This window comes from Pagrus pagrus (assembly GCF_965226575.1).
Source record: "Pagrus pagrus genome assembly, chromosome: 21".
Taxonomy (NCBI): Eukaryota; Metazoa; Chordata; class Actinopteri; order Spariformes; family Sparidae; genus Pagrus; species Pagrus pagrus.
In genome coordinates this window covers 10,031,990-10,050,178 of record NC_140208.1, presented here as the reverse complement: position 1 = coordinate 10,050,178, position 18,189 = coordinate 10,031,990, and the positions used below count along the sequence as shown (strand labels likewise).

Genomic DNA, 18,189 nt, shown 5'->3' with positions numbered 1-18,189 from the left:
CATCAAAAGATTTATTGTTGAAACTATAAAATGTCCAAACAAATCGTTAAAAAATCAAAAAAAAAAATCTTCATCACATGTTCCCAGAGCCCGAGGTGGCTCAAATCAAAGATATTCAGATAACAGTGATATTAATCAGACCATAATGAGCAAACCATCATTAATATTGTTAGTAACACCTGTGCTTCTCCTTTTATGACATGTCAAAATCGAAATAAAAACAGAGTCTACATAATGAATACGCTGGCAGATGTTAACACCTTGTGTGTGAATGTGGGTGGACGCCTGAGCTGGGAGCTGGAGGACAGTTGTTGCTCTGGATCTCATGGCTCCAGGCGGTGTACACCGGGTTCCTCATCACAGCCGTCACAGCAGGACACGGGGCCAGACCTCGCTGTGCTGGGTCTGGAGGAAGGAGATCAGAGATCATTTCAGACTCACACAGACACGGTATGAATATTTCGCTCAGTCTACCAACAACAAGTGTGCATTTCCTGTTTCATTTGTGATATCCAGATGCCATGAAAGTTATTATTCAGGCATGTTTCAACATCATGTAATAAGACTAATCAACTAACCGTAGCTTCTGTAATGTGACCATACCTTAAAGCCATGTTTCCACCAAAGTACTTTAGGCATAGTACTCTTAATTAAAGTACTTATATCCTACATCTGTTTTGAGTTTCCACTGCATACAGTGCTCTTCGGGTAGGCAGTTATTACCAGGGCTTATTCCTTTCACTTTTCCAGCAGTTGGAAAACAACAGGGGAGACTTTTCTTGACTCTTGAGTAGCTGCTGCATTTATTCACTGACACATTGTGACCTGTGCTGTACATTACTGCCAGATTGACAACATATTCAAACTCCTAACCTCTTTCCCTCTGCTTCTCTCACATTCGCCTCCTTCTTGCTTGACCACACACTCCCGCACAGCACACTCAGCACACATGCGTGGTTGTTTATTGGAAGAAGGAAACAAGCTTCACTAAAGAAAAAGGCTGCAGGAGGTAACACTGCTGAGATAAACAGCAGTTTAATAAATCCTACGTCGGAGCACAGAGACGACAGTGGTGACTCTGGTTGTTACAATTGACAAATCAGTGGTCTGCAGTGGTCGCAGGTTTTTTAGTTCAGTAATTTCCTGTTTTATTTAGCAGATTCTCCCCTCATGTGTCATGTTTTCCTTTCCACTTCCTGCCTTAGTCTTTTTCCCCATCCTTTTTTTTGTTGACACTTGCATTTTGTTAGTTAATCTATCCCTGCGTAAAGTCAGTGTTTTCCCTCCGTCTTTGTTGATTCGTCTTGCTGCCTGTGTTCCTCATGTCTGCCTGGGTTGTTTAGTTTTATTTGCACTCATGGATTCCTGTTTGTTGCAAGATTTTTATTTTCTGCCTTTTGTTTAGTTTTTTTATTAAAGCTCGCCTTTTGTTTTTCAACCTGGATGCCTCGGTGTCCTCTTGTTTTTCTACATTGCGTTCAGATTATGTTGGCCCAGAAATCATCAGATTACTCCTGGATGTAAAAGCACAACCACACAGGCGAAGTTGTTCAGGTGACTTACGTGCCGTGATGCTGCCGTAACTTGGGGGTGCAAAGGACATGCTGTACCGATTGCTTCTCATAGGAGAGAAGCGTAACATGTCCATCGGCTCTGGGGAGTGCTCGTCATTAGAAAAACTCTGTACCTGCAAGAAGCAATCAAACAGTTGATATCAAACAAACTCACACATATAAAGAATAGTGCATCAAATAAGAACAGTATCTCAGTTACCTGCATGGGAACAGGGATGTGTAACGGAGTCACATTTCGCCGCAGTGCTGGTGCAGATTTTGGCCGATACCTCCTCTTTCCCCGCTCCTCAGCCCGGCGTCGACTCCCCTCGTCCTGAGCAGGATTCTTGGAGCTGCTTTTGGTTTCACCTGGAGGAGCATCAGTGTAATAAAGCTGGTTCCCTGCTTCCCCTTCGTCTTTTGGGATTGTGGCTTGGGCTGGGGAGGCCGGGGGAGTGCCGGTGGTGATGGTTGAGTCTGATGCGGAGCTGTTCTGCTGGCGGTGTTTGAACCTGAAGGAGTCGCTCCTGGTTGGCGGGGTGGGAGGGGTCTGAGCCGATTCTGACATGGAGCTCTGTGGCGAATGTTTCGGCATCTGAGAGAGAGACATGTAGTCCAGTTTCGGGGGCACCTCGGGCCTCCTGAAAGCGCTCACGTCAAAGATGGACTTCCTCTGTTTGACTTTTTTGTAGATGGAGAGCTGGGCGAACTCGGAAATAGAAGCTACAGCTATGACTTTAGGCCATGTTCCGCCACTGGGCTTCGCTGGCGAGCTCTGCACTTGGTCTACGGCAGACTGAGGCGAGCTGCAGTCGGAGGGTACAGGGGTAAAGGTGAAGGGGCGGTGGTGGAGTTCATGCCTCCTGTAGGTGAAGTCTGGGTGGGGCTCTGAAGGACTGTGCGAAGAGGAAAGGGAGCGGGAGTGTAGGGAGCTGTTGGAGAAAGGCTTGTGGTGAGCACTGCTGCCACTGCTGTCCAGAGAGTCGCCTGTATCCTTACACGTTTCGTCCCCTCTGTCACAGCTGCAAGTGTCCGTCTGTGTGGAGCAGTTGTGTTTGGGGCAGTTGTGCTTGGAGTTCCTGCAGTTCCTGGTGTGGATGTCACAGGACTGAAGCCGAGGGAACTTTTCTGAGTCTCTCAAACCGTCGAATAAACTCTGGCCAGAACAGCTCTGTGGGAGGAACTGTCGAGGGAGGGAGGTGAATAAATAATTACTTATTTTATTATATTTATTCATAGCATACAGAGATCCTCTTTGCAAATAAAAACCTCAGTGATTTGCAGCTGGAGGAATTCATGAGATATCTGAACACTCCTCACATAAAAGTTCTCCTGAGACTTTTGGGCACAAAAATGTACCTTTCGTCTTTAAACATCACTTGTAGTTGCTTCTAGAAGTTGGATGGTTGTGTAAGTTGAGTAAAGTAGAAGTAACGCTTTCCCAAAGAAAGTTGTCAACAGCGTTGTTGCAGATTCAGTACTAAGACTACTTTTATATACCAGTTTGGAGAGACACATTTGCTTTCAAATCACTAGCTGCGTTTACATGGAGCCTACTATTCCAGTGGCAGTTTGCACCTTTTCATAAACCAACCAAAATAAATATCGTCCCATGTCTGTGTTCTTTCCGTACATGCCTACCATCTTGATACTTATCCAAGATGGCAGCTTCTAAGGTGAGCTGGTCTACTGCAGAGAGTCTGTTTTTAATACAAACTCTTGAGAACTTGGATGGATATCCACCTTCAGGAGCGAGCTGATCAAACACGCTCCAAAAGAGATATAATATCCGATGAGGGAGAAATGATGTCCATGTAAAAAAAGTACTGTTACTCTTCTGTTATAGATTTATTTTTTTAGTCCTGAGAGAAATATTACTACTACCCTCGCCTCAGGCACGCTCAGAAACATCCGCACAGGGGTTAACAGGTTGAGAAACAGCTTTTCCCCTGGAGCTGTATTCAAACTTCTGAACCTATGACACTCCCACTCACCCAACCCCACCATAACAACTACCTGACCCCAGTGCAATTTAATGTTTAAGCACTCCAATAGTTTCAGGGACTATTTATTACATAAATAATGTGATGCTGCCATTTTATGGACTGATGCTGAAAGTTTTGTTGTATTTTTAATATGCAATGACAATAAAGTATCTACTATCTACTAGTAGTAGTAAAACAAAGCTTGACAACTGGTTTAAAAGTCTTACTGATTTTGAATGCATCACACAATCTACTTAATGTAGTTGTAAAGGGCATTTTTTGGTTGAGACTAGGTAAGTGGCGGTTTTCTGTGGGCTGTTGTAGGTCTGAGGACTTCACCTTCATGAGGGAGATGCTGAGAGAATCGTGGCAGCTCCTCAGCAGAGACTCACATTCAGAGAGCGACTTGTTATCAAGTGCAATCCCATTGATCTGTAGTGGACAAAAACACAAGGTCAGAACAAATTCAAGCGGGCATCTAGATATATAGATTTCATTAACAAAAACCTTAGAAAACGATAAATATACAAAATGAGAACATAGCGTGCACTTTAAAGTCTCACTATATGGTAAATATTTGAGATCGCCAGTGTGTTCCTCGATTCAACACAACAGTGTACAGCAGAGGGCACTAGAGGCCAACGTCAGCTGTCTCTAGGCATTAAATGTGCATCATCTTTAAAACATTTTGGGCAGCATACTCACAGCTAACAGTCTGTCCCCAACAGTAAGAGTGCAGTCTCTGGCAGCTGGACTGCCTGGAGCCAAAGTTGCAACAAACACTCCACTTTCCAGTCCTATACCACTGTCTGAGAGGAATCAGAAATCATAAACACATGTATTAATAACTACTGTATTTAGTGTGCTGCAATGTCAAAAGTTTATTTCTTAATTGGCGCTTGAGGCCAACCTTTGTGTCCAGATAGGTTTATCTGTATCGGAGTGATGATTCGTCCTCCGAGTGACTTCCTTCTGCGCACCACCATATTGATCACTCCCTCACCGCTCAGCACTGCTTTGATCACCTGCTTCCTGTCCTTATTGGCCAGGTCCACATCGTTAATCTTCAACAACCAATCGTTCACCCTGCACAGAGAAGAACAGAGTGACGTGGTGGCTCAGTAAATCAATATCTCCAAAAGGAAATGGGGACACAATAAAATGTAGGACTGAATGATTTAGAGTTTGAATTGAAAAGTATTGGGAAGTTTCTTGGTCTGAGTTTCCTTTTTTGATTCCCTATTTCTTGATCTAAATCAGGAAACGTTTCTAGCTTTAGACAATACCTTAGTCAAACACTCCAATTTTTAAATATACTGCATTTTTGTGTTGCATACTCTGTTAGAAAAGGGTTCAAACGTGTCAAGTATCATTCAAATCATACCTAGCACTACTAAAAACTAGTGTAAGGAGACTCTTACCTTAATCTTCCCTCAGCAATACTTCCTTTATCCACTTTACTGACAAATATGCCACAATCTCCTGGTAAATATGGATCATTTACCCCTTCAGCGATATCAAACCCCAGCGCTTTCAAATCCATATCCTGAATAAGACAAAACATTGTTAAATTTAGTAACTTTGATAGAACAAATGACTGAATACACATTTAAGAGAATTACAAGCTTGGTAGTGGTTCTTACTCTGTGCTTCTCAAATTCAACAACCTCCGTCTCCCACTCCATTGAGTCAGTGTCGATGGCTGAGTCGTGTGAACTGTGAGCCATTAGCTGACGAAACCTTGCTTCCTTTTCTAACTGGTCCTCCATCTTTTCTCTGCAGGAAAGATAAAACATGTAGCTCTTCAGCTTTAGAAGTGATCTGAACATTGCCCAGTCAATGACATATTTCCTCCACTGGGTGGCACAAAAGACCTGGTACAAAGTCTTTCTGGATCCCCCAAAACAACAACTCTGACACAAGTAGAAACTTTAGTTTTAGGGCTAAAAATAGTGCAGAAGATGGAATCAGCCTGCCAAGTTTTATGAAGGAACGACTCACTTTAGCTCTTTGAGTTCCCGTGCAGCGTCGTTCTTTTGTTTCCTCGTGTCATCCAGATTCCTCAGAGCGTCTGCCAGATCACTCACAGCTCTGTCCCTCTCTCGCCTCAGGTTGTCACACAGCGTGCTGACAGATGCACACAACAAAATGTAAACAAATCTATTTTCTCCTCGTTCTGCACAAACATGCAAGGGGAATGTAACATTTCCTTACCGTATGCTCTCCCTCTCCGCCACTATCTTGTCCCTCTCCTGAAAGGCCCAGTCGCGTCGACATTTGGCCACCTCGGCCTCCTGCAGGGCCTCCTTCAGCTCCTGAGAGATGGCCTCGTACTGCTTCCTCAGCATATCGATCTCCTTGTTGGCTCGCTCCATGTCCAGAGTGGCAGAGTCTTGTTTCTGGGGGAGTTGAGGGAAATGCAAGGTGATGAAGGACAGTATGAAGGATGTGAGCAGCAAGGTGCTTTTAATCTAATATTGTGCTTGATAGTATGGTAGAGGCATTTTAAAAAGGACTATTTGATCATTTGACAGTTTGTGAGACTTCATATTTTTTATGTCTTATGATATCATCAGCCGCTGTGTGTTTTGGTGTGTGTTACGGCTTCAAACGCATTGATGTATTGCTTAAACTGGACTTCAAGGATCGTTTGAAGCAACACACCCCCACCAATGAATCCACATTTTTAATACGGTCTGAAGGCTAAATGAAAATCATTTTACATGGTGAGTTTAGAGAAACTGCAACTTGTCAGAAGAAGAAGAAGAAAACCTTCAACTTAAACTGACTTCAAGGTGAAATTTTTCATCATGTTTCACCATAAACATCTCAAATAAATTACTGCAAACTAAAAAGCTTCCACCATGCCGTCTTGTCAAGGTAGTTTGAAGCGTAGCAGGCATAGATTGGATTAGGTAGAGTGCTTTGAAGTGGGTCAGATATAGTATAGTAAGTGTACGTCTCTGGTGGATCTGCAGCACATGCTCTCTCTGCCTCCCTGGCTCTAAATAACTGCACTGCCAAGTGTAGTGAGAGCATTAATTAAGTCCACAGCTAAATTAATTCCATTAGACTTTACTGTGATCTTGTTTAATTATCCATTTCTGAGGCGGTGCAGTTTTCTTCAAAGTCAGTGAGCCTTTTCTCTGTAATTGCTGGTCATTTCCTAAAGCAGGAATCTCAGCACTTTCTCTGCAATCAATCTGACAATCACACTAAAACACTGTGTGACAGACGATACGCACGTTTCTCTAGAAACAAAAATAAAATCAATGTGTGGGAACCCGCCAGCTGCTAGAAAAAAACCATTTACTACTCCCTATATGAGATGGGATGAAGGGATTATTGTCAGAGGAATAAATCAATCCCTCCACTTGTAATGATAAATCTCCCGTCTGTCTGGCTACCTGTCTGGCCTGGTAATACTCTCGCAGCAGCTGGTCCCTCTGAATGATGGCCTCCGTCCTCTCCTTGCGGGCCACGTCCCTCTCCTCGCGCACCATCTCGATGTCCTTGCAAGCCTGGCTCAGCTCCTTCTGGGCCTCGGCCTTGTCCTTCACCTCGTGGCAGTATTTCTCCAGCAGCTCGTTCTTCTCGCAGATGGCCCGATCCCTGTCAACCAGAGCTGAGGACAGCTCCTTCATATGACACGAAAACAAGTCACAAGGATGATAGAGATCAAGAGTGAGTAGATACTGATGACTTTCTGGCTTTTATCTTTTTATCTGGTAGAAAAGATGGTTTATCTTTCATTTTGATGAGAATCTTGATGCATGGTTTTATTTTACTAATCTATACTCATTTATTTGGCCTGTTTCTTTTACAGCTGTAACACTGCTTGGGTATCAATAAAATCTTGTCTTATCTCATAAAATAAAATGTGTAATTAACATACATTTCTTATTAGGTGAGTAACTGAGGACTAAAAGACTTTTTGCTTCTAAAAAGTACGTTTTTAAGTAAGTAAGCTGTCAATTTATGTCATTCTTAATCAAAAGAAGGGGGCTGCAACTTTATTTACTTCAATGATTATTTTCACAATTAACGGATTAGTCAAAAATACTATTTCCCACAGCCCAAACTGACGACTTGAAATTGCTTATTTTGTCCAACCAACAGTCCAAAACCCAAAATTCCTTCATTTACGATGACTTTCGTCTCAAAAAATGATTGAAACACTTAATTGATTGTTGAGATAGTTGGCATTTGTTTTCTTTCATCAACTTATCGATTAATCGACTCTTTGTTGCAGTTCAACTTATATCATTTTCGACACGTGTACGTGTTTTACATTTATGGTTCAACAAGTCCATGATCTGGACTAGACAGTTCTTCCAGTCCTTAAAGGGGCTCTGTGGAACCTCTGTGTTAGGCATTAGTTTAGAAATGGAGTCCACTAACATAAACTACATTAGCTACTGTTGTTCTCTGTTAGCGGAGTGGAGAGAGGCACTGAGACGAGGCACTCAAGAACGTGCATAAAGTAACATCACTTAGACTGTCGCGGAAAATCCGACCCAGGTCCTTCACAAAGAAATTCACAGTGCAGCGGCAATAAACAACTTAAACAAATCATCCACAGACTTCTCCACCTGTCACCAAGAGAGACATGGAAGGTCTCATTTTTTCTTGTCATGTCACAATCCGCTCAACAAATTCTTACCGAGAGCCACTTTTAACCTAATTAAATTTTCACCTGTCGGAGAGCCTCCAGCTCCTCATTGGCCACCCGCCTCTCTGATGAAGTGTTCTTCAGCTTGGCCTCTGCCAACTCCAGCCCGGTCTGAAGCCGGTCCACCTCCTTGATCACCTGGTCCCGCTCGCTCATGATCAAGCGATACTCGTTGATCACCGAGTCCCGCTCCTCCTTGTACTTCTCGCTGTCTTTCATCGCCTTGAGCTGCTGGGTTTTGAGCCGGGTCGTCTCTGATTGCAGCCGATCCATCTCACGCTGCAGCTCCTTGTTCTGGGAAGCGGCCTTTGACAGTTCTTGCTGCGTGTTGTCAAACCTGTACAATATGTATTGTGTTTTTATTGCTCTTTATGAATTATCACCCATAGCAGATTAATATATAATAAAAACACAGACAGGCAAAAACAGCAAGGGATCAAGCTTGCAATCTCTGCATCATAAAAGAAAAGTTAAATTAGGAAAGCATCTGCCCGTCTGCAAAGCCTCATCTGCCGTGGATTAGGAATGTTTTAAGCACTGTGACCTTGGCATTAAACTCAAGTACAGAGTTTGAAGCAAAGTTTGCAGCGACTGCTGTTAATCATTAGACTTTTTACAGCTGCCGAGTCTGTGTGTGCAGATGGATTTGTGTATCCGTGTTATTTTCCGGCTTCACCTTCTTATAGACGAGGAGTACTGCTGCTGATAGTGAATGGCAGCGTCTCTCTGCTTCAGCAGCATGTCCAGCTGTTTCTGCAGCCGGTGGTTCTCCTCCTCTGCCTGGTCTAGACGACTCAGGTCTGCGTTGTGGCCCGCCGTCTTCTCGTTGTAGCGCTTCCTCAGAGCCTCGTAGTCGCCCTTCATGGCCTCTAACTTGTCCACAGCTGTGTCATACAGCTTGTTGAGGACGTCAGATGAGCCCTCTCTCATCACCTGGAAATGACATCATTCAGGGTACTCAATGAAATAGAGGGTTACAATTTCAATAACAATGTGTTGTTTGTTTTCAGAAAAGTTAGACTCCCTGCAACTATGTTTAATGACACAGTAGATTAAAATATAAAAAAAAAAAGAAGACAAAAGCTTCCTTGTTGAGTTGCATAACATTAGCAAATACAAACAAACAAACAAACAGTGCTCTCACACCAAAACTGTCTGGTGCACTTCAAACAAGATTTTGTGCATTCGCCTGTTTGGTTCGGTTTGTTTAGTCTGTTGTGAAAGCTATCAAACGAACTGTGGGCCAAACAACCGCCCCGAGAGCAGTTAAAAATCTTCCAACCAGACTTCAGTGTAGTAAATTTGTGGTGTGGAGTTTGGTTTAAGAATTTACACATATATTACATCTACTCATCGATGTGTGCCATAACCCCGTAACTCTCCCAATGTTCGTCCTGTCTATCTCCATACTGATTAAGGTGAAAAAGTAAAAAAATAAAACAAAAATAATCCAAGAGACAGGTCCATAAAATTAAAGATACCAACATATTGACGACACATCTATCCACCTGTAACATTACACTTCAAGACACCTTGTTCTTGTCTTGTTTCTATCCATCTGTCATTATCTATGACATTATAATGAACCGCGGTCTAGACTATTGACTATGCTGTGCACACCTACTTTTTCATGTGAAAAACACACCCATAAACTACAGCATGACTTGTGGTCAGTTACCACAATAAACATAGTTATGATTTTCTCCCACGGGTCTATAAAGTGCTGATGTCAGAGCATCTAAGAGAGTCACCAAAACTTTCCCGCGAATGAGATGCTCGTCAGTCTACATGGTATCATACTTACATGTATCCTCGCAGAAACATTTTTTCTTTTTCTTGTAAATTACTATATCATAAATAATAAATCAGACAGACTAGCTGAAGGACAAACCAGGACACATTCCACATAAGAGAAAGTACAAGAACGTGCCTGTCACTGTCATCTACCAACTACACAATAAAGGTCGACTCTGGACTGACATCACTGAGCTAATTTGATTCCTAATTTGACTGACGCTGAACATCAGTTTACCTAATGATGACATGAGCTCTGTGGACAATGAGGCACGCATCCTTCCTATCAAAGAGTCATTTCAGACATTCCCCACGGTGATGTAAGCTATTGCAAACATTTAATGATCTGACCTTCTGACTGCACGTCGGACAGAGACGCAGTGAAAGACCCAGGTTCAAGTCATTTGTTTCATTTGAAAGATTGTTTTGATCGATGAAGACGAGCTTGTCTGACCGCATTTCTCTGACTGATGTCTAGGACGTAATGGTCACCAAGAGAAAAGGGATATTGATTTGTGTCAAGATCCAAAGGATTGAACTCAAACGCGTGTATACACAGACAGTGTGCACCTGTACGTGGCTGTATAAGCATGAATGTAGATGAGATCTCCAGTTCCACACGTACCTGCTGGTGCAGCATCCTCATGTCGGCCACCTCTCTCTGGTCGTCTTCGTGCAGCCTCCTCAGCTCCTCGCAGGCCTGCTTTACGTGGTTGTGCTCCCTGACCAGCTGGATGTTGTCCTGTCTCACCGCCTCCAGCTCGTCTTTCAGCTGGGCGTGCTCGCTCGCCATACGGCTGTGCAGCGTACTGAGGAGATACCACAGCAAGTACCATCAGACCGTGGGCGCTGCCAGTCGGGTTTAAAATCAGCATTACTGCAGTTTTAGCCAAGGAATGTTTGAGATGCATCACCAAGGTGATGTCTTCAGGTTTCTGAAAGATATTCAGTTTAGCAAGCAGCAATATATCATATAGCTTCTTCTTGCGATAAGTTATCAAGACACTGCCGCCAAATATCGATACATACATAGTTATATTCTTCCTTTGAACATCTGAACTCCACCCGAGTAGTTATGTAGTTATAGTATAGTACAGTACAGTACAAGGCACATATCGTTACATCTCTAGTTCTAGTAGTATTTCTTTTTCTATATGTATATTTATATATACAAAGTTGTTAATTTATATTCTAGTACTTTTTATGTCTTATTCGAAATTATAGTTTGATATTTCTATTCTAGAAGAAGCAACTGTGATGTATCTAAGAGTATTTCTTATTCTGATTCTGAATGATGGCACACATGGATATGGACAAGTTGCAGTCTGCATGTGTGTCTGTTATGCGGTTTGTTTTTTCATCTTCAGTTAAAGAGACATTGCAATGTATCATAGATGATTGTCTAGAAATGTAAGAAAAGTATTGCAGAATCACTGTAACGTGACTATCACTGGGCATGGTATGATATAAAGTAGACTGATTATCTGTCTGGCTCATTATCGGGCCGATATTCAGCATTTTTCCAATTATAGGTATTTGTGTTTTAAGTGTGTTAGCTGCCACAGTGTCCACAACATTATCTGATGTAAAAAGTAATAGCCAATCAGAACTGAATAATATGAATTTATCAAATAAATGAAAGTATAAAGTAGCAGAAAATGGAAATACTGAAGCAAAGTACCTCAAAATTGTACATAAGCACAGTACTTGAGTAAATTGTAGTTGGTTACATTCAATCACTGGTTATCCTTGACTTTATTTTTCCTGTATATGTAAATATTCCAGTATTCGTATTCACTGTTGACCCCTCCAGTATTGTATCGGCAGTTACTCTGTGGTTCCCATCTCTAATTCACAGTGATACAAACGCATTAAAAGCAGCAAATCCTCACATCGGAGAAGCTGGAAACAAAGAATATTTGGCATTTTGCTTGTTAAGCTACTTAAATGATTAACTGATTAGGAAAATTGCTGTTGATTACTGTAATTTCCTCTCAACAACTAATCATTTCAGCACTACTCAGAAATAGCACTCCATAATTTCTACAAATTGATAAGCAGGATTTTCGAGCCAACAAGTCAAACTTGTAAACAAATTTACTAATTTCCTTTACCTTCAATAAAACTAAATAAATAGAAAAAGAAACACAGGCTACAACCATAGATCGGTTCAAGCTTGCTCTCTAAAAAGGTACCGTCTCATGCACCCTGATATGCAGAATAAAATAATATGTACTTTAAAACTATTTTTTTTAAATGCTAATTAGTTTTATGCCAATATTTACAGTTAAAAATACCACTTATGTAATACTGCTCAACTTGAAACAGCCCCGACATGAATTACAATGGGGATCAATAAAATCCTCCATGATTACCGAGTGCTAATGCTAGCTTACGTGTTAAGTGACTTATTGATCTTAGCACAATGTGATTTCTGATTCACAGAGGGATGGTGTTGAGTGTGAATATTTAAGTGCAGAGGCAGACAGGACGGTAATAAATAAAGACACTCTCTCTGATGTGCAAACAGAGTTCAGAAGGAGAGGCTTAAACATGGCAATAATCCTTCATCTGTCTGTTTGCATTGGGGCCAGATGTCGGTCCCCTACACTTTGGAGACAGTATGGCATCACTGAATCACACAAATGTGCCGGCCTCCTGCTCCACGTCGCCTCGGCACAGCTTATTTCACGGGGCAACAAATGCTCTGTTCATAGCATTATCCTCATGGCACAGATGCCGTGCCATGCAGACAGCATTCAGATGATGATGATGATGATTACAGAGCCACACTTTGGCATGAACTCTTCAAGGGCATTATTTATAGGAAAGTAATTCAGTCCCCGCTCTCAACCTTTGCTCTGAAAAGATGACTCTGGATTTATGCTGCTGAGAAGACAATAAAAAAACATCTTTTTTTTAAGAAAGATGAAATTAAATTGATGAAGGGATGTGAGGATTTTTTCGAGGCTTAACTCATCAGCTTTCCGGCTGGTATAAAGGCCTCATCCCTATTACTCCCACAAAAATAAAATCTGTTCTATGCAATCTGCTGCGAATATGTCAGAGGAAGGAACTGAATACGAGCTAAAACCCTGCAGGCGGAGCGCAAATGCATACAGCACAAATGCGCCGGCTGTTAAAAAATTTACAAAGGCCCTGTAGTAGGCTTTTCCACTCACTGGTAGAAGTCTGCTTTCTTCACAGCCTCCTCGCACCTCTTCAGGGTGGTGCTGTGCTGGTTCTGTAGGGATTGCAGGTCTGCCATCGCCTTCATGCACTGAAGCTTCAGACGCTCATAGTCATGACCTGCTTTTGAGTTTGGTCTATTTCACAGAGAGGGGAAGACAAAATTGAGTTTTGAGACGCCACATGGGAGGATGAGAGAAGCAAGAGCGTGTTAAACATCATACAAACTTTGTGCTTACGGGAACACCGGGGAAGAGAGGCATCATTAAAATTGTATGCTTACCCCTTGTTTTACAGAGTTGGGCATATTTTAAGACGATTTTGCGTCACGTACTACCTCAGCTCGCTTGTTTTTTTCTTGCTTTTAAAAGATGAACAAGGCAACATGTCTTTATCTGCAGAGGGCAGGTATACACGGGATCACTGCCCCCTTTCTGTCAATGTTTGCTTTGGGAAAACATGCACTCAGGTGCGCGAGATCAGAACAGTACCTGCACTCATCGAAGGTGGTTCCAGGTGAGGAGAGGGCCAGACGTTTGCGTAGTTCGTCCCTCTCACGCGTTACATGCCTGAGCTGGAACAGGACCGTCTCCATCTTCTCGTTCACCTGGTGACTGTCCATGTGGGCAGGCGGTGGGGAGGAGGCTTGACCGGGCGTACCTGTGTGAGTCAGCATGTCACTGGTGGCATGGGCCGTTCACAGAGCTCAGAGGATGGGGGGAAATTTGTGCAGCCCCACTGATTTATTGAAAACGCTCAAGTAAGCTAATAGAATACAACTGAAATGTGCTTTCACTAAACTATAGTCAATGAAACGAAACTAGAAAATCAAAATGAAGCCATAGACACAAGACTAGTGTACTCACAAGGCTCAAGAGTCTGAACTTACCTGGTGTAAATATTAACTAATCATAGGCAAGAGCTCTTTGTTGCAGCTACTGGACCAAACATTTACACATTCATTTACAGAACGCAACAAGAAAACACCTTTGAGATCATTGTTCACATTCATGCCGCCAAAAATCAGTTTAATATTCTACTTCATTATTTATCTACCTCATTGTTGTACTCATTAACCGCAGCGCTTATGACAGGAATCGCCCTACTGACTGAGATTAGAGCTCTGTTTCCCTCAGAGAATGACTAAATGAAACAGGTCGCTGTGTGTGTGTTACTAAATCCTTCTCACATCTGTGTAATCACTTGCATGTGCTCAGAGTGTAAACAGGCGACCAACGTCTGACTATTATTTGACAAAAAACTATCAGCAGAATCTGTTCTGAGGTTGGTTCCTTTGCACACACTTATTGTTTGTCTCCAAAGAAGATAATGTTCTTTTTTTAGACATTTCTACAGCCGACACCTGAACGCCACCGTGAGCGCCACACTCACCTAAGCTGCTGAGAGAGCTGCTGCTTTCCGAATCCGATGGCATGGTGGACAAGATGCTGTAAGTGGACCCTGCGAGACGAACAAAACATTAAAGTCAGCTGTGAGTGTACTCGAGCATGTCTGCATTATAGTAAGATGATTATCTGCTGTATTGTATGGCACATCAAGGCTCTGTGGCTTAGGTTACATTCAGGGGCCTTTACTGGAAAAAAAGGCCAGCCGGAGGCATAATAAGGTGGGACTTTCCCCAAGTTGGGATGACGGGCCTGTGGGCTGACAGCAGAGTGTGGCTAATTATCAGTTGGGTAGGGAGCTTGAATACTGACTAGCCAGGGCCCCAAAGAGGCTGCAGCCCCAGAGCTTCTCCTTTTATCTCCTCTGACAACATCACACAGTTCCCCCCCTGTGAAAGCCCCTTCTTTTATAGCCTACAGTGATTCAAAATTAACTGTATAGAAAGGAAGCCTCAGAACAACACTGTAAGTACTATGGAGAAGATTGTCTTACTTGGAAAAGAAACATCAAAGTCCTTCTTGAAAAGAATACGAAGGAACAATTGTTTTTCCATCTTTGGTGGATCTATTGATTATTTTTAAATTAATAAGTAAACGCCAATATTTTATTAAATACAGCATCTTTTATATCAATCTGATGGCTAACACTACCGCTCAAAAGTTTCAAGTCACTTAGTTAGTTGAGGTAATCTTGCAAAAACAATAAAATTTCTGACAGCTCGAATGCCGAAGGTCTGCAGGGCTGTAACTGTGCAGACCTTCCTGCAGTGGATGAAAGTCTACTCATTCGGCAACCCATCTGATGACCCCAAACTTTTGAGCGGTCGTGCATGTTCTCGAGAAAAGTTAGTAATTCGCAAATTGTGTTAATAAACAAATGTTAGCTTCTTGCAGTTATGTTGATGTCACTTTCATTATCTTTTTACATGATGAGTGGAAGAGTGAAAAATGACAATTATAAGTACCTAAACTCTAAACTTTGTTTTGTCGGACCAAGAAAAGCAAACCCCAAAACCATGGAAGAGCTGGAACCAGCCAGAGTTTAGTATTTTATGACTTATCAAAACAAATTAGTTGTTTAATTTTCTAAGGATGGATTAGTTTACCGATCCATTTACTGTTACAGCTCTAACTCAGAGTCACCATTACATAGTTTGTTCTCTGGAGAGGCTTATTCTTCAACTGCAATATGTCAGGACATATGATGGTCACAACTCTTAAACAAACACACACAAAAAGAATATAAATAAATAAAAGGATGCATATCGAATGTTTGCCATGTTTGTGTTTAAGTTAAGGTCTTCTGATTTAGCCTCAAATATCCAGCATCAACTAAGACTGAAACTAGTCGATTATTTTCTTTCTCAATGTTGATAATATTCTTGATTAATCAATTCGTTTTTTTGTCTATAAAATGCCAGAAAATGTTGAAAAATGTCGGTCAGAGTTTTCCAAAACCCAAGATGACATCCATGAATGTCCTGTTTCATCCACAACCCAAAGATATTCAGTTTACTGTCACAGAGAAGTAAAGAAAATGTAAAATATTCACATTTAAGAAGCTGAAATCAGAGAATTCTGACGTTTTGTTTTTCCTTTGAAAAATTACTCAAACTGATCGATAATCAAAATAGTTATCTGTTAATTTAATAGTTGTCAACTAATCGATTAATAAATTAACTATTGCATCTTCAGTCTCGACTGGCCTCTAGTTTTCTAAACATACACATGGTTTGATTCATTTAATTCAAATCAATCCATAAAAATTACTTTTTCTATTGAATACCAATCAGAGCACCTCCACACATTTCCTCCTTTAACACTGTCAGAAATAAAAAGGAATTTTTAATGGGGCTTAAAATGTTAAACAGACTACACAAGTCTTTGAGATCAAACAGCCAGCAGTGCACATTTACTGAGATACAACTTGGCCGTGGGATGAGCAGCTTTTTAAGTTCGGTTAAATCAGCAACTTCCACCCCTGATGTAAAGTCTAGCAGCTCGACTCGGAGCGGGAGCATGACAAACGATTCTGTTTACCCACGTCTCAGTACTCTAAATCAATCCCTGGCTGGCTCGGTTCCCACTAGCTAAAGGAGACTATGAGTTTGATTAAGACTGGAAGCAGCCCAGCTAACATGGCTCACCCCTCTTTTTCCCAGCAAAGAGCTGAAAGAGAAAAAAAAAAAGACTGATGTGCCTCAGGAACCGTGGCATCCCATGGATCAAGCTCTCTTTGTTCTCGCTCTAGCTTAAGTTTCCCATGACTCTGTTTGAGCAGAGAGTGTCTCAATGGGCAAGGTTCACTGTGTCATAGCTTGCTCACTTTTCTGCTCCGTGGAAGTCAAGTGACCTGGACCTCGCTGCGGGTCAGACCCTCACCGCTCAAGTATCTTATTTGGGTTGATATCTTTTCTAAAATGGGCCCGAGTTCTTCCTCAGATCTGACGGTTCTACAAGTTTAGATGTCAAAGCTGAAATATTTCTTATGCTGTACGTGTCCATAACAAGGTCATATTTTCTTATTCATTAATCCAGCAGGTCCAGGAAGTGTCCGTTGATAAGGATACTGTGGAAGTCATAAAACGAAACATTCAGAGGGCAAAATAAAATCAACCGATATCTGTGAATTCATCACTGTTTACTGACTGAAGTCAAACGTTTTCTGCACATTCAAGAAGAGGTAAACAAGCGTTGAGTGTTCAATTTGTAAAGTTGTGTCTACCTAATTTGACTTGTCACAGCAGGAAAAGCACAGGTGCTATTAATAGAAGTACTTTCCATTCAAGGGTCCCAATGAGACGGGAGACAATTGGCCGGCATGCTCAATTTACAGCCATCATTAAACTTATTGCTACCACCTGTGCTTTTCCTGCTGTAGCTGAGCATTTAATGGCAATTTATCAGGTAGATCCCTCTAGAGCCACAGATATCTTTTCACATACACAGGACCTGTAAATAGACTTTGATGTGTGAAAATCATTTTTTATCTGTTGAATTGATCATCTAAGTCAAAGTAATAAATATCTAAATACAACGTAAAAATTGGTGATTATGTCCCCACATGACTGGTGGACCGCTACTCGGCCACTATTGGAGCCAAGTTCAGCTGATGAAAACGTTGTATCCGTGCTGATTAATCGGCCAGACCAATAAATTGGTCGACCTCTAATGGACTGCCATGAAATTTGACATTCCTGGTGTCCAGAGAATTAAACTAGCGCCTCCAGCACGTTGACATTTGTGATTAAGAGCGAAATGTCTCGACAAAAATGTCCATGCAATTTGGTGCAGACATTAAAGGGGCTTTACGTATAAACTGGAAGAAACTGACATGCATTATTAACTATTTTCTCGGTTGCCTATACAAGCCAGTAGACGATTTGTTTAAGATTTGCCACGGCAGGCCAAAGGATGTGACTTTAGTCTGCTAGCATAAACAAAGGGCCAGCCAATATGTGTCCATAACTTTGGTTTATCAAATAGCTCTGATTTCTACAGCCTCACAGAATCGCTAGCATTGCTGCAGACTCTTTTTATTGTATGGAGAAATACCCTTTGAAAGCCACCGTCCGCGACATAAGACTGAT

At 41.8% G+C, this 18,189-nt stretch overlaps 1 protein-coding gene across 4 annotated transcripts in view; it reads right to left on the bottom strand.

Moving 5' to 3' along the window:
- Positions 1–18,189, bottom strand: part of LOC311250543 (disks large homolog 5-like) — a 35,407-nt gene that overhangs the window by 13,230 nt on the left and 3,988 nt on the right. For 2 of the 4 annotated variants that reach the window (XM_084342307.1, XM_084342309.1), the window contains exons 2-18: positions 14,586–14,654; positions 13,685–13,853; positions 13,187–13,330; positions 10,630–10,813; positions 8,887–9,143; positions 8,235–8,547; positions 6,946–7,176; positions 5,753–5,937; positions 5,540–5,665; positions 5,182–5,314; positions 4,960–5,084; positions 4,449–4,624; positions 4,244–4,347; positions 3,878–3,970; positions 1,774–2,736; positions 1,564–1,687; positions 261–405 (exon numbers count right to left, since the gene is read on the bottom strand). In XM_084342307.1, the coding sequence (XP_084198433.1) occupies positions 261–405; positions 1,564–1,687; positions 1,774–2,736; positions 3,878–3,970; positions 4,244–4,347; positions 4,449–4,624; positions 4,960–5,084; positions 5,182–5,314; positions 5,540–5,665; positions 5,753–5,937; positions 6,946–7,176; positions 8,235–8,547; positions 8,887–9,143; positions 10,630–10,813; positions 13,187–13,330; positions 13,685–13,853; positions 14,586–14,654 (3,541 nt within the window). The remainder of the gene's footprint in view (positions 1–260; positions 406–1,563; positions 1,688–1,773; positions 2,737–3,877; positions 3,971–4,243; positions 4,348–4,448; positions 4,625–4,959; positions 5,085–5,181; positions 5,315–5,539; positions 5,666–5,752; positions 5,938–6,945; positions 7,177–8,234; positions 8,548–8,886; positions 9,144–10,629; positions 10,814–13,186; positions 13,331–13,684; positions 13,854–14,585; positions 14,655–18,189) is intronic. The other 2 variants (XM_084342308.1, XM_084342310.1) reach the window with 1 other exon arrangement.